The 16562-nt window shown below is 42.1% G+C and overlaps 2 protein-coding genes across 2 annotated transcripts in view; both read left to right on the forward strand.

Moving 5' to 3' along the window:
- The first annotated feature begins 215 nt into the window (after positions 1-215).
- On the forward strand, positions 216-2583 carry LOC132257590 (anaphase-promoting complex subunit 7). The gene is made up of 3 exons (XM_059754563.1): positions 216-368; positions 434-1453; positions 1943-2583. The coding sequence occupies exons 1-3, from the start codon at positions 300-302 to the stop codon at positions 2561-2563; spliced, it is 1710 nt and encodes a 569-aa protein (XP_059610546.1). The 5' UTR covers positions 216-299; the 3' UTR covers positions 2564-2583.
- Positions 2584-5006: 2423 nt separating this feature from the next.
- Positions 5007-16562, forward strand: part of LOC132258059 (GAS2-like protein pickled eggs) — a 36566-nt gene continuing 25010 nt past the window's right edge. Inside the window, exons 1-2 of the mRNA XM_059755161.1 lie at positions 5007-5680; positions 7762-7940. Of these exons, the coding sequence (XP_059611144.1) occupies positions 7767-7940 (174 nt within the window). The 5' untranslated portion in view covers positions 5007-5680; positions 7762-7766. The remainder of the gene's footprint in view (positions 5681-7761; positions 7941-16562) is intronic.

A 16562-nucleotide genomic window follows, 5' to 3' on the forward strand; every position in this document is an offset into this window, starting at 1 on the left:
ATGGTCTCGAAAAGTGCATATTTTGAGAAACACTGTGAAAACTTGCCAACAGTTGCGCGCCAAGTGAAACCCAACAAAGCTGAAGCGAAATCATTTTGTTGGTCTCTTTCTGTCGCATGGAGATTCGATATCTTGCTGCTCTTTCTCACGCGAGAGCGCAATCAGCTGATTGACTTCTCTCGCTCTCTTGGAATTTTTTGGCGTCATATTTGACAGTTGTAGATTTGTTTGGTGACGTTTTCCCTGTGAATTTTCTCCAATTTTCGTGTGTTATTCGCTACTTAGCCAGGCTGAGAGCCATGACATCGCTCTTTGAGAATCTCAAGAAACTCTACGAGTACGAATTGTACTCGGATGTCATGACATTGGTAAGAAATCTGGCCTCTTCTTTCGGCATTCGACTAACCTTCCTGAATTGTCGGCTTCCTCACAGGCAAATCTCATTCTCTGCTCGTACGAGCGCCACCGGCTCATCCTGTCGCACCAGGAGCATTTCCTCACGCTGATGTACTACGGAGATGCGCTGTGGAGTGTACACAGGTACCGGAAAGCCGAGGGACTCTATCGACAAGCACTGCAGGCCAAGAAGATGTTGACGAAGCTGAAATCACCGTCCGGGAAGCAAACTACCGAGCCTGCCGATCCATTCCCGGAGACTGAGATCAAGTTCAAGATCGCCAAGTGTCTGGTGGAGGTGAAGCAGTCCCAGGAAGCCATCACAGTGTTGCAATCCATTCCAGTGAAGCAGCGATCGCCCAAGATCAACGCTCTGTACGGCCGGCTGTCTCAGTACAACGGCCACGACCGCTGCGCCGTGAGTTCCTATAAGGAGGTTCTCAAGGAGTGCCCGCTGGCGTTGGAGATCATGGAGGGACTCCTGCAGCTGGGCGTCAAGGGTATCGAAGTCAACTCGCTGGTCGTGGACGCAACACACTGGCCGCAGTGCTCGGACTGGTTGACGCACTGGATCGAGGCGAACTCCTTCATCGCCTTCCGCAAGTACCCACAAGCCATCCAGATCCTGAAGAACCTGGCTGGCGACTCCCTCATCCAGGACTACAACAAACTGCTGGTCTTGATCGGCGAGAGTTGCTACCACAACGCGGACTACAACAACGCCCTGAACTACCTGAAGCGCGCGCATACGCTGCAGCCGCAAGCAACGGATGGTATCATGATCCTTTCGAGTCTGTACGCGAAGAAGAACAAGATCAGTGAACTGGAGAAGCTGATCACGCCGTCGGCGTCCGTGTGGGAATACACGACGGAGAACTGGTTCATCATGGCTCAGTATCTCTTTGTCACGGGGAAGTACGAAAGGGCGGCATATTTCGCGCAGAAAGCGTGCTTTCTGGATAGCCGGAACATCGAGGCAATCCTCCTGAAGGCCAACATCTTCTTGGAGCTGAAGAAGTACAAAGATGCTCTGCTGCACTTGCGAACTGTCCAACTGGTGAGTGTCATTGTCTTATCATCCTGGTCAGCTGTGAACAACATTAATTGAAAAGACTGTTTATACGGTTTACATTAGGGGTTAATTGGGTGGAGCATTCTAGTGGGCGGAGTTTTTAGGATTATTCCTTTACCTCTTATCTTTACTTCTCCGAAACAATTACCATATAACGTGACTTTACGCAATTTGTTATGACACAATAATTTATTGAAAGGAGAAAACCATCGTTCTTCTCGTAAAAGTCATTTTAAAACGCTCTTCGTGCCACTGTTCGAGAGAAGGGTCAGTTCTTGACAAATCTCTATCTTCCGTGCTATTTTTGTCTGGAAAATCGATTTCCCGCCGTCTGTATATTATTCCAAGAACTCCCGCTCTGCGACGGACATAAATTTCGCATTGATGATTCATGCCTTCGCTGACGATGCGGCTTGAAATAGTGTCTGCACTGCGAATTAGATCATGTGTCTGATATTTTCTCCTCCTTTTCAGTACGCCCCATATCGCTTTGAGATGTACAAGGGCTTGGTGGACACGTACATGCGAATGCTGCGCTTCCGCGAGGCTCAGACCATGGCCCAAAATGCCGTGCGGTTTTTGGGCCAGAGTCCACGGACGTTCGTCCTGCTGGCGCGCACGTACGTGCGCGACGTGATGGTGAAGTTCCAGGCCACGTCGATGCTGGAGAAGGCGCTGGAGCTGGACGAGAACTACCTGCCGGCGGTGTTCATGATGGCGGAATTGCTGCAGGAGGAGGGCGAGAGCGCGGCGGCGATCGCGCTGCTGAAGCGGCAGGCGGACGTGCAGCCGAACAGCAAGGTGCACTGCATGCTGGGTGATATCCTGGGAGCGCAGAAGGACTACAGCGGCGCCCTGGAGAACTACACGGTGGCGCTGAGTCTGGACCCGGCGAACAGGAAGGCCATCACGAGCCTGATGGCCATGGGCCATCCCACGGGCAACACGAAGATTGAGAACGCCTATGTGACGCCCAGCACGCCGGAAGAGGGCACGAGCTACCCATACGAGTTGGAGGAAATCCCGCCGCCGGACATTGAATCTGAGAGCGAGGCGATGTGGTCAGATGTAGAGGTTGAGATCAGTTCGACATAAATGATCAACCCTCGTGTGAACTCTGTTGCTCTTGAACTTTCGCGCGAGGTTCTGAAAATGCGCTTCCTTTTAAGGGGGTGATCGACAATTTGTCTCTCTCCGGATGATGGTCAGTGCTGGCGGCGAGATGTGAGCGCTCGGGAAGAAGGCAAATGACCGCTAGTGGTGACTTTGGATGTCTATTTTTGGGTATCCAAATATCTACCATGCGGATTGTCGAGCGCACTCAAGGCGACCACCGACTCTGCAACACACTCGCGCCAGAGCTGCGAACAGTGTAGATGAAACATGAACGCGCGCGCGCGGTTGAAGGTGAGTTTGGCAAAACCCTTTCTTTTCACACTCTTGCGCGGCATTTTTTCCCACCGATATTCCGGTAATTATGCAAACCGCATTGTAATCTTGATGGTGCGCTATTGTTTTGCGCGATTTCCATTCAGTGCTTTGGCATCGGAATTGATTGGGTATTTTTTGCTCTCTAATAGTCTAATGGAATTTCATGAAGTGATATTTGGAAATAGGACGTTTTTAATTGGCAAAAAGCTCAATATTGTTTCATGAGATTGATTTGACTGTGAAAAACCAACAATTTTGCCACTGAAATGAGAATAGATTAATATAATATTGACCTCAATTCTGGCGCAAAAAGCAAGAAGACAACTCGGAATATGAGAGACTCATTTTAAAGAAGAATTCAACTCCAAAGCAATTGACTTATTTGCACAGAGTTTTCAGTTTTTAACATATAAAGAAGTCAAGTGATGTTGGGATTTCTGGAAACTGATTCTCTTGCATTCTTAATATGATCTTTTGGATCATTGAAAGGAAGTTGACCTAAGGCTATATTTTTACCTGATTGATAAGTCTCTCTATATCAACATCTCTCCGAACAATAAACCTCATAAATTACACTCAGCCAGTATCTAACCATAGACTTGAATCACGTTCAATTACGAGAAATTCTCTGAACACTTCTTATCTCAACTTTTCCTGTGCAAAAGTGACGAATTGTTATCGCAAAGCATTTAATTTTAGTGCGATAAAGAAAGTCGGTAATCATTTCTGGGGTGGCATTCCAACGAAAATGGCAAGTGTTGTGAATGACAAGATAATCTGATCTGCTGTCTGTCTCAACTCTGATGTAGATTTTCCATTCGGGAAACTTGTAAATCACAACAAAATCTGCCATAAATGCGAATGAAAATGAGGGAGTGGCAATTGTGTGTGTAATGCGCGATTAATTATCGTGAACGTGTAATTGTAGCGCCATTTATGGATGCAAAATTGTGTAAAATCCCTCCAGTAGGTCAGCAAGTGCGATTCGCCCCCGAACGAGAGGCGGAAGTGCTCTCCATGGCGTCTCATTCAAGTTCAATAGTGACTGTTGTTGTTTAATTGAAGTGCACTTTATTAGCCACTGTCGGCGCGAGAGTGTGACGATCTTCATCTTTTTTTGCTGATCTCGCAGAAATCGTGCTTGATTCCACGATCAAGTGGCTAATTGCCGAAGGTCGTTTCATTTAAATTCACAGATTTGGAAATGGCATGGTCACAAGAAGTGTTAGTAGATCATTAGCTGCGAGGGGATCGTGTTTTCTCCGCGATCATTTATCAAATGCGACTGAGAGTTTGCAGGTAAATATTTGATGCGGGTATTGATCGTCTGGCTTTTTGGGACGTATTATTTGCCAAAAGTGGGCAAAGAGGATGGAAGAAGACACTTGGAGAGTCAAAGATCCTGTGCAAGACATCGACAGATATTGTGTCTATCTGAAGAAAGCACTGTGGACTTGCGAATAGACAATATTCAAAAGGATCCATAGATTTTCTGCCTTTCCTGCTCCAAATTTTTAGAGACAACAAGAAAATTTACAGAGTAATAACTGAAATTAAGAAAATTCATCATTAAGAAAAACTACTTGCTTATAGTGTTGCTTATTTATTGAAGAATTAATTTAAAAATTATTTCACATAAAGTGAAATATTTGAAGACAAAATCGAGTATCTAATTCTGAATATTGGCATTTTCAATATATGTGCTATCTCGTTTTCTTCTACTGTATAGGAAATTCTTAGATGTAAAACTTTAGATGGTAAGGTGAGAATCTGAAATCTTCTGTGGTGTTCTGCAGTCTCTTCTGGTGTGCCTCGAATGTGCGTGAAATGGAGAGCAAATGAGCTCTTCCGACTGCAAGACGGCCGAGAGTCGTGCAGCCCTTTTTGCGGATGGGGTTCCGTTGGGGTTTGCGAGATCGCGGTTTGTCTCTCGCCAGAAAACGAAACCGTCGAATGCCAATAACTTCTCCAGCAACAGCACTAGAGCCGTCCCGCTCTCGTCCGCCTACCATCGCGTGCCATCTCGCTCTGGCGTGCCGTGCGATAGCGCGGCCGAGACTGTACACACCGTGCAACGAGAGTTCTCCGACTTCAGTCAACTGCAGTCTCCGGTTTGGTGAAGACGGTTTTAGCGAGTGATTCCGTGCGCATGCGCGCACTCGGCAGTTGCAAGGGATTCTCTGCCCACGAAGTGTGTGTGACGGTGTCAAAGTCACGGGAAGAAGGCTGAAAACTTTTCCGGGATTTTCCAACGAGACAGAAAAACGTCCACCGTATGCATAATGTGCTAATCGGTCGCAAATCCGCGCGAAGAAAGCCACCCGATTAAGCGCCGGCTCTTGAGATTATTTTCGACATAGAGTTTTATTTTTGCTGGGAAGCGCCTCTAATCACACACTCCCTGCAAAATTGTCATTTCGTGTGTGTTCTGCTCTTTTTTTTCTTTGGGACACAACTGTTCATATCGCATGACTGTGAGACAAACTTGTGGATGAGGTGATATAATTAATTATTCTATCGGATTCGCACATTTTTCCTTCCGTCTGGCGATCGCGCACAACAAACCGTCGAATGACTCACTTTGCCGTCTCATTGCCTGTTCCAACGATATTGCATTTCTCAGGCATTTCTAATTGTGATTTGGGAGAAATTTCCCTTATCACACAGTGAGTGTTGCTCGCTTTTGGGCAACAATATTCACACACACCAAACACGATAAGTCACTATCGGCTGACGAGACTTGTGGAGATTGATTGGCTGATAAGGAGTTGCGAAAATAAGGTAATAATCGACTATATTTTATTACTCCACTAGCACAATCTCTAATGCCGAAAATTAATTGATTTCCTGAGTTTCCTGGTGTGAAAAAAACGTGCCAAGAAATAATTAGCACGTCTCTTTGAGTGTGAAGTGTTAGCAAAATGATGTTTTGTTCCTTTGTTCCGACTCTTTTTTTTGTGTGTCGCGGCCCGTGCTTATCCATGATGATAAGAGAGTGTTCAGAAATGCGGGTTTTTTGTCGCCCTGAGGCCACACATCTCTCCTTGCAGTTGTGCCAAGTGCCAAGCGCACAGCACGGAATGTGGGTCAAATAACCAGGAACTTGGGAGAGAATCACCAGTAAATTTAAACGCAGGCACACTAAATTAAACACATTCGCGATTACATGGTGGAAATTACTCAATTGCACATTGCCGGGCGGTCAGTGAGCACGAGACGCCAGCTAAAATACCTGCCCTGAGCACTTCAGCAGCGTCATAATCGGCTGAACGCTGAAAGTGAAATGGGTCACGCATTGAAGGCATATTTTGGGAATCTCACTCCTCTTCCTGAGTGCGCTCATCATCCGACCGGACACATCCTCTGGCCCATCCCACGATACGTAGGACTCCTCCAAGGACATGCCTTCACCAACACACTCGCAAGGTTTCACTATGTCTCTCCTTCTTGGGGAGAAAACACGTGAAAAGGGCGTCTAGACGGCAGTTCTACTGTTCTTTTTCTCCGACTTCACCTTTTCGAGGAATTCAGCGCGATTTATTCATGTCACCTTCAACCAGCAAAGCCAGCAAACCGCTGAATCGATCGTCCGTGCCACTGAAATTGTGGAATTTCGCCTTTCCAACCGTCATTTTAATACCAAAACTTGCATTCCCGGAAAATTTTTCACACAACACTCCACAAAAATTGCCTCCCTGGATTGTGATTAATAGAGAAGTATGGTAATTTATTCCACTCCTCGAGGGTGAGCAACTCAAACGAGTACTGACTATTTCTGCATCTCACCTCAGAGCTTAATTTCAGGTGACATTCTTTGAATATTGGCTTACGAAATACAATTTACCCGACATAAAATTGTAAATTCTCAGAAATGATTGATGCAGGATTAAATTTTAATGAACTTCCTGATGGGAAAGCCATTAACATTGGGTGTCTGATCTGAACCTTCACGTCAATTCCCCCTTTAAATAGCATTTCATTTGGGTTTTAGGGCGTATCCCAGATCGGCCCTGAACTCATGAGGAACATCTTAATTAAGAGACTGGGGAAAAAATTGAGGATTAGGAAGAAAGGCACGGTTTTAGGGCGTCATATGAATTTTTGACAGAAAGCCAATGCGAGATTCACTCAAATGCTTAAATGTCTTTTTTCACTTGATCAGACTCTTTAAGACATTTCACCAGATTCTCATAAGACAGTCGCTTAAAAATTACTCGAAAGTCACCGGACAATTCTTACGATACATAAACTGTAAAGAAATCCTATGAATTTCTCCTTGGATATTTGCATACATTTTTTTATAGTGTTACAAACTCAATTTGTACAGTCAGATTCATAATCAAAATCACACCAGAACGACTTTGAGACCATTTTCACACACTAACGATCAGAAGTTTGCGAAATTTCACACAACGCATTTAATAGCGTTAGTCGATCTCACTCTCGAATGATTAATTAATTTTGTAGACTTGAAATTCTTATCAGTCGAACAGAAAGCGGTTAGAAATGAAAATTTCGCCCAATCAATGATTGATTGATGAACTTCTTCTCCACTTGAGCCCAAATTGATCACTTCAAGTGAGCAATATTCATGCTTTTAAGCCTTCTTTTACAGCACTAATCGCTTGGTAATTCAATTCTCCTTCAACTACAAGTTCAGGCAAATGAGAAATGATTTTCCTGCCACTTGCAGTGGGAGTAGAATTTCCATAATGGAATGCAGAGACGTTCCTTCTGTCCCACTTTCACTCAAATGGTGGGGTTGCAGTCAGGCGAATGCGCTCTGCGTCCTGAAACCACGTGGGGATTTTCACTCCCGGAATTCTAACACTTGCCCCGTTTTTTTTCTCGCTATATTGCAGCAAAAATGGCCACCGTTCTGCTCGAGGCACGTCCGTATCGGCCGTTCAAGTCCAGCGAGGAGTATCTCTACGCCATGCGAGAAGATTTGGCGGAGTGGCTCAACACCATGTATCCGGAGCTGCGGATCAACGTGGACAACTTCATGGATCGTCTGGACACAGGAGTGGCTCTGTGCAAGGTGAGTGCTTCTTTTTCTTCCATCCCGTCTGACCTTCTTTCCCAATCGGCTTCGCCATTCTCGAGGATGTGTCTCGAGAAGGCGGAATTGTGCAGAATTGATGATGGAGAGCCCTTAAGAATTGCACACAAGCATATTCCACATCGAGCGGCTCTATCGAGTGGAAATTCAGTGCTTTATGGCTAGCAAGATGATCTTAATCTCTCACTGATTTCTGGCGATGTTGAGAGTCTCGACCACAATCCATTTGCATCGTGTTGAATCAATTTACAACTCTGCGCTTCAAGGAGGCATTTGAATATTGAAAGCATACTTTGGTGGGGTTTACAATAGACCAAGGGGAAAATCATAAGTGATGATTTTCAAAAGTCTTGCATATATCTTGAATTTTTCATACTTAATGTATACAAAAATGAACAAGATGTCTCGTACAAGATGTTTATATTACTTGAGAAAAATAAATTTCCCATATATGACTATTGAGAGTATTTCAAGATCCAGAATTCATACTCTATCTAGACATTTTGTGACTGAAAAAGATCAGAATTAAGGCCAATAGAATCACTGTCTTCATGTTCCATATACATCTGGATCGTGACATCCTGTTAACAGCTGGGAAGTGTGTGTAAAAATAGCTCTTCATCAATATGCATTAGTTTTGGGCAGAATGCAAAAGAACCACACGCGTTAAAAAGGGGGTTCGCGAGGGAAGCGATCTTGTGGCTGCGGGAAAGAGTCTTTCAAGATGTACATAACTGCATCTCGCGAGAGTAGAAAAATGCCATGGGGGAAATTTTGTGTGTGCTGAGAGACAAGTGAAGGCTCAAGAAGGGGGAAAAGCAACTGAATGTAGAATGAAAAAGAGATTAACAAGAGAGGCATTAGAAGATGCGAAAGAAAGAAAGGTTAATGCCATCGCCCGCATATTTTCCTGCTCGATGTGGCTTAATTTTCTCCATATGGAAGGATTTCCGTGCATAATATTAAACCTGCACTCAATGAGGGCGAAGGATAAATAAATTTGTTGAATGAGGACAAGTGTAGGCAGAGACAAAAGGGCAAAATGGGCAAAATGTTGAGGGTGGAAAACCCATTTTCCCCCGCTATGATGTCAAATTTGCCATCGGAAAGCCGAAAAACCATTGAGAGATTAATATTTTCCCGCCCATTTAGGAATGTCTCTCGTTTGGCTCGAGGGTGCGTTTTTATTGTGTGTCTGTGGAAGAAGTTTTTGGGTGCATTTTTGCCATATATTTTATTGATACACTCGAAAGAGAGAGAGAGAGAGAGTGAGATGCTATTTTTTCCCATTGTATGATCCTTTCTGAGAATCCCTCTTTGGCCATGATTTTTTATTTCCCTCCTGTATTCCATTTTACACACAACTTCTCTGCATTGATGCCTTTTCTCACATTCTTTGTCTGCCAGTTTATTGTTGTGGGGCCGCCAAGGGAGAGATAATCGCTGAGACGAAGTGTACGCGGCTGTGCATATGTCAGGATATGTTGCACTTGTCTCAGTCTAAGCAAATATGACTAACAATCGCGCATATCTGATAATATGAGACAAACATGAGTCAGTTTAATGTAGTATTGGAATGCCATTGAAGTTAAGAGAGTGGCACAAAAGAGAATAAATTTAATTACTTGTTGTGTGTTTCATAGATATGAATGTCGTCATCATTTTATTTTCTATATGAGAAAGCGTCCTAAAAGTTTACTTTCGCTCTGAGTCACTTTTCGATTCTTACGGGAAACTTCAACGGAGGGGAGTTTTCTTTCAGAAAAACGATGATTCTTCGCGCTGGGAGGAAGTTTATTTATTGACAGCGCTGTGAATATGAGGAGGATATGGGTTTTTGTCCACTTGTGACGCTCTCTGAATGTCAATACTTTTCGGGGCGTTCGTGAGAGCTGCAATTGATGACTATATTCTCAAGCACAAGAACGGAAACTCAACATATTCGAATTGATGTAGGTCTTGTGGGATGTTTGTTCACATAAGAATTGTCTGTATTATTTGGGAAACATCCCGACGTAAATGGGTATTTTGTATGGAAATCTCATGTGCAATGCATATACACATTGGTGTGGAATGAAAAGGGGAAGGAAATGTATATAGTTTCACTTGCGTTTGAAGGGAAAGTGAAAATTGTCCAAATTCCACGAATGGTGTGGACAAAAAGAGAGGCGCGCACACGCAATTTGAAAGTGAAGAGGAGACAGTTTATTAATTTGTAGTTTTGCCTAATTAAAGCAAATTAATTGAGATGCTTGGGATAACTAAACGCCACACGTCGTGGAGCATCCCAACTTCATCATCTTTGTACATTTATAGAAAGGGCCACACAATCTCTCCTTTCAATTCCTCGCCTCGATGTTTGTCCTATGACGATTTATTTCTGGCCTATTTGGAATGCCATACAGTGCCTGGGATGTTTGTGTTTTGTTACTTGAGCTAGAAGAGATTAGCTGCCCGGCTGGAATACTTTGAACACCGTGTAAGGGGTTTAATTCTAATATTTTTCAAAATTATAATATTAACTTGATCACCCATCAATAACCCAACACTCAAAATATTGATTATCGCACAAGAACTCGTCGAATGCTGCTTGATTAGCTGATAAGTTAAATTATCTACAAGCTGTTATGTCTGTAACCACAGAATAATCTAGCTTTACCTAAATAGCATGATTATTTGTAATATAATCCCACAAGATCATCAATATTTTAGCTAAAATTACAGTATTTCACATGCTTATGCTTAGAAATTAGAATTTCAGTACGCACTCAATAGCCATTGGGTTGTGCTTGAGTCCAGCTGGGCAGTGGCGATATAAAGTGTGAACGTTATTGGGATTTCGCTTAGAAGCATTGTTGATTGGTTTTTATTGCATTTTAACAAAATGTGTTCTTCTGTGCTGCTGAGAAGCCAAACAACGTCCCAAGATTGGGTCGTTGATCATCTTAATATAGCCTAAATGTGCACATGAAGGACTCCTCAGTGTGCAATCGTGGTCTCGTTGGGATGCAGTCAATTGAATTAGATTTAAATTATGCTGGTTGGTGATTTTATGTCGAGGAATTGGTAGATTGCCTCAAGGGCCCTCTCTTCCCTCGTGCAAATGCCAACGCATTGATAATTGAGGATGTGCCACTTTAGACAAAGTCTATAATGGAGAGCAGAATTCTTTCATCATCAGAGAGTGTCATCAATTCTGAAGCGCATTTCTATCTTTAGCGCTGATTTTTTGTCTTCCGAGAAAAGCCCTTTTTCCCACTCCCTCTCATTCAGTATTCTGGTGCATTCCATGTGCATCTCGAGAGGTGACTTTTGAAAAGAAGTTAGAATTTCAAATTAGATTCTCACCGTTCTATAAATAATCCCGCACACAATTCATGTTTGCTGTGGGGATTCTGAAAAGGCTCTTCTGGGATGACGAGGGTCGTGACAAAGAAGTGTTTTCAGACACTTTTTCTGCGCTGTATGCGCTTGCTTATGAATAGAATTTTTGGTCATAATTGACTACCTCTTTTTCCATCCAATTTGACCAACACTATAAGAGCAACAAAACAAGCAATTATATCCACCTTTTTGGGATGACCTTCCCTCATATATGGGAAAATTATAGTGTCATTTTGTGTGTGTGATGAAATTGTGCATTTCACAATGACTTTATTGTGTGGTTAAAGCATTAAAATGAATTTTTATTCTGAGACATCATTTGAGGATGTGCCTTTTTTCTGTCCCAATTATTCCTTGTCTCTCTTTCGTGTCCAAGAGAGTTTCTTTGGTGATAAAAAGTGTGGGCAAAGTGATGAAATAGTGGCAATATCAATTTCATCCTTGAGTGAGTCTCTCTGTAAATTTCCTCTCGAATTTATCGTTACCTCTTGGGAAAAAAATTAAGGACACTCCTACGCTTGGAGAAGTCAATATAATTTACTTACCCCGCTGTTGGAAGTCTGTCGATCGTCATGTGGCGTGGGAATGTGCGCCAATTGATATCTGATCGTTTCCATTTGAGCACTATTTATATCATGTTAATCAAATTTTAACCAATTACACCATCTGATGCACTCCAGCGTCAAGGTGAGTTTTAATTGGACAGTCGCACTGCGTGGATTGTGAATAAATTGAAACACATGGCAGTGGCGATGCATCTTCTAATGCTCAGAAGTTCCAGTTGTCATCGTAAATTTCCTCCGTAATGCCACTCAGCCCTAATTATTATGACGCAGTCATATTTTACTATCTTGTTAGGTTGCGCTGTGTAATTTCACAGTGATGCTGAAAGGCCTGTTGAAAAGTTCAGAAGGTTCTGTGCGTTCTTTTTTCCTCCACAACATTGTTGCGATGTGATGTTGAAGAGGTGATTTATAAATAAATTGCGTATGATCCTTTTTTGCCGCTGACTAAGGGTGAAGACACTTTAATTGAGATCATAAATTCATACCTTGACACGCCAAGATACCATTTCTGTCTATGCAAAGCCACAGAATTGCACCATTAGTCATCTCGTGCTCGATGTGGGGTATTTTTGGTAAATAGAAACTGATGAGTGTGACAAAGGGCAACTTTCACAGTGTATTTACACTTTGTACTACACTCAATTTAGATGTTTGTGGACAATTTTTCAAATATGGAAATTTCGGATCTTCTCCTAATTATTGGCCTCTTTTGCTGCTCCAACTCGCTTCAGAGACTGGAAGAGCTTTATTGCATTCCACTGAACAACACAAGATCCATTGACAATATGACATGAGGCATTCTGCACATCGTTTTGCCTCATCTGGTGCATTTTTGTTATCTTTATGGACCATTTTGTCTGTCAACGCGCGCTATCAATCTCTTTGCTCTGTCGCATCCTCGCTCTTCTTACTTTCCGGCCTCTGAGCATCATCAAAGCTTTTTCTTGTGTGTTCCGCGATGTGAAATTTGGAGTTGCACATATGGTTTCGTGAACGTATCGCGTGTAATTTCGCCCATTCGACCCATGATGTCGACTTCCAGCCACCGGATGTTGTGCGCGCGTCAATAAAACTGATTTACATGTCAAGAGTTAATGTTTTTGTCCCCATACACTATAATCTGTATATCAACTTTATATTGTGTTGCGTGTCTAGAATTTTTAAGATGCATAATTAGCTCCTCTGGGGAGAAGATGCGCTCTTAAAACCGTTCGATGAATTTAATTTTCACTCCATTGGCATAATTTGACGGCGTCTTTTTATGGATGAAAGTGTAGAATAGAAATTTCGCAGGAATGTGTGAAAATGCACTGGAATCTGCTAACGGTTCTGAAAGACAACCCAAAAGGAGAGCAAAGGCATATTTCTTCCAATCTCTGTTTATCTTATTCATGCACACATTAAGGCGGTCGTCTCGCACTCCCGGAAGCCTGAGGTCCATAGGGAAGAGAGAGCGCGAGGGCATGCTAGAAGGGTCTTGCATTTGGATACTCAATTCACAGCCACTCAGAGTGTTTGTGCAGCGAATAATATATCATATTTTATTTATCGCTCCGCGCTGACGGATGTTGTTTGAAGTCGAAAATATATCATGGGTAGCGCAAATGATATGTTCACACAATTTATTTGTCGTCGTTTTGCCACCACTGGAAATTCTTCTATGTCACATATGTGTGCATTTCATTGGGCGATCTTTTAATAACAGCCACACTGAAATGCAGTGCAAATAGTGTCCATATTCCTTATAAATCTGTCCGCACAGCTGTCTTTTGTGCTGCACCACCAATGACTATATAAATAATATCATATAAGATAAATAGTAACAGCCCGGCGATTGTTTATTTGCTAAAGTAGCTTTTAATGTTGATGTGATCATTCAGCATTGGTGGGCGTTTATATGCCTTGATAGGCACTTACAGTGCGTGGAGTAATGGTAAAAAGTGTACGAGTATTGAAGTGGATTTGTAAAAGAATTGATTTGAATGGGAGGAGGAAGAGAGCAGATGATAAATGATCATGTGCCAGCATTTACCACCGCTATACATCATAATGTGATTAAGTATTTTCTACGGCAGATCCCTAATCAATTGAATCGTATTGAGACATTTCCCGTGTTTTGTATCACCTCAATCGTCTACCTCTTGGCCACGATCGCGATTATCGCACTTCTTTCGCCTGAGAAATTGTCTGCATTGATTGAATTCCATGGCGATCAGCAGCAAGATCTGCTCACCAACGTGTAATTCATTCTTAGCAGAAGGCATAACTTTTTGTCCCCACACTTTTCCAATGATCTGCATCGCGAGGCTTGTATAGTAAATATACGATTGCCGCAGTCGCGATGAATGGACGATGGGAATCAGCGTGAAAATGTGCACCATTCTGCTAATGAATGAAATTGCTAATTGTGCAAATGCTTGTCGTAAAGCAAAATGTATACAGCATCAAGACGAGTAAGTTTGCAAGATTTATTGTACTGCTTGCATTACAAGCTCATATGATGTGTATAATTGTCACGGTCATTAACATTTTGCCATGGGTTACAGATTGTTTGAACTGTGCGCGATCTTATTTTTATTTCGTGCCTCTCACCGCCACTTTTTTACGCTCTTGTTTATTTTGCCAAATGAGTATACAAGCATTTTGTTTCCTCTCTTTTTATTCATTTTGAAAGAAAATATTTTTATTTATTCAGTGGCACGCGTACCTGAGGCAGTTTATGTGTCGATTGGAGAAAAAGAAGGTTTATTAGAGCGTCTCTCGTGGTTGATTTGAAAGGGGAAATGGGCGGGCAAAAAAAGCTCCAAGGAACTCTTATGCAATCACTAATTGATAATGCAACAATACAATAAGTTGTAAAGTTTGCACAATAAATTATGATTACATTAAATGCTATATGTTGTCCTGCAGTCTGTTATTATCATCATAATGACGGCAAAGTGGTGATTTTTTGTGTGCACACATCGCTGGCGATCGCTCAATCCACGAATTTCAATTAGTCCATGCGGTGCTGATCGCATATTACCTGTTTTTCTTTTGCCAACGATCGCGTATCGACAGTGACAACGATGGGCGACCTCATGTCTTCGCGCTTGTTGCACGTTGATCGAGGAGAAAAATACGAGTGCGCTTTTACAGTGGTGGCCGAAATGTTAGCATCACAGAGAAAAAAAAATTGCCAAAATAAAATCAAAATATTCATCTTTGATATTTTAAAAATTCAGCGCTTCGCAAGATAGTTCACAAGAACGCTCCTAAAACATATATTTACTTGAATATATTCTGACGAAGTGCTATTATATCTCTCACCACTGTCAATGAAGAGGGAATTGACGTGCAGTGCCGCTAAAAGGTGATTGAGAAAAAGATTTATGAAAAATCACCGATGACTATAAAAGTGATTGAGTGGATTGGACAGCAATCACTCTCGTTCTCGATCACATTAAGCATTTTTCATAATATTAATTATTAATGAGTTATGCATAAATTGCAAAAGATGAAGGAAAAAACAGACTGGAATCACAATCTTGCGACTACAATTTTCTGGTAACTGGATCACTTCGCCATAAATCAATCATGAAAAGCGCGAATTAGTCTCAGTCCCAGAATAAAGATCGTGGCGATTTGGATCGTGAACTTGAGCACAAGTGCTTGTGGAGTGTATAAAAAAATGTCCTGTCTCTCGCTGTGACATTAATTAATTCGCAAAGAACACCAAATTGAGACGCACAACACTTGAGCTTATAAAGAGATTCTTCTGATTTGGAGGCACAAGAGCGGAGAAAAAACATGGTACAACTTGCAAATAGTGGAGGTATAAGATTTGTTTGTCTAACAGTGAAGTCAGACAGAAAGAGGTATTTAATAAATTGTACATGTTAAATTTAGCTTATTCTTTCAACCTATGACATATTTGGATAAACAAGACTGTTGGGCTTTCTGTGAGTCATCGGGAAGAGAGCTCTGTAGTGGGTTAGCTTGGGTGCTGAGTGTGTAGACATAATGTACAACAGGCGAGCATGACTTCATGATTTGATGATGGAGGATGATAATAAAAAGAATCAATAGTCTCACGATCAATATAAATTGAAATGACGACAGTAAATAAAACAAATTCATTTACGGAATAATATTTGCAAAATCACAAGACGTGCTTTGAGAACCTTGAAAAAATATTAATTGCACATCAAAGGAATTAATGCGCTCTTCGGCGTAAGCATTAATCTTGCGCTAAAGTGATTTGAAATTAAATATTATATTGGCGAAATGGGAATTGCAAAAAGCAATTTACTCATGATATCTTTATTGACTGCGACCGATGGGAAAATATATGGACAAGTTCAATGTGTTTTTCCCGTGTAAGGTGATTAATTGTGGTTTATTCTATTTGGTATTAGGTGAAGACGCTGCATTGAATCTTCATGGCGTTTCTTTGATATGTCGCAGCTCATTAGGTGAAGAGGCATAAAAATGCACGCGATAAGCATGCGTTTATGGTCAGATATTTCCACTTTTGTGGCACACTTGACCGCACACATTTTGAATTTCAAACTGCATATGATTTCCATTACTTAAGACACTTTGAGACGCACACTCGAATCCCGCTGAGAGTGTCCATTTAGTCCAAAATGGCAAAACACGATTCACAAAT

This window comes from Phlebotomus argentipes, unplaced genomic scaffold, assembly GCF_947086385.1.
Source record: "Phlebotomus argentipes unplaced genomic scaffold, Phlebotomus argentipes genome assembly scaffold_4, whole genome shotgun sequence".
Classification (NCBI taxonomy): Eukaryota; Metazoa; Arthropoda; class Insecta; order Diptera; family Psychodidae; genus Phlebotomus; species Phlebotomus argentipes.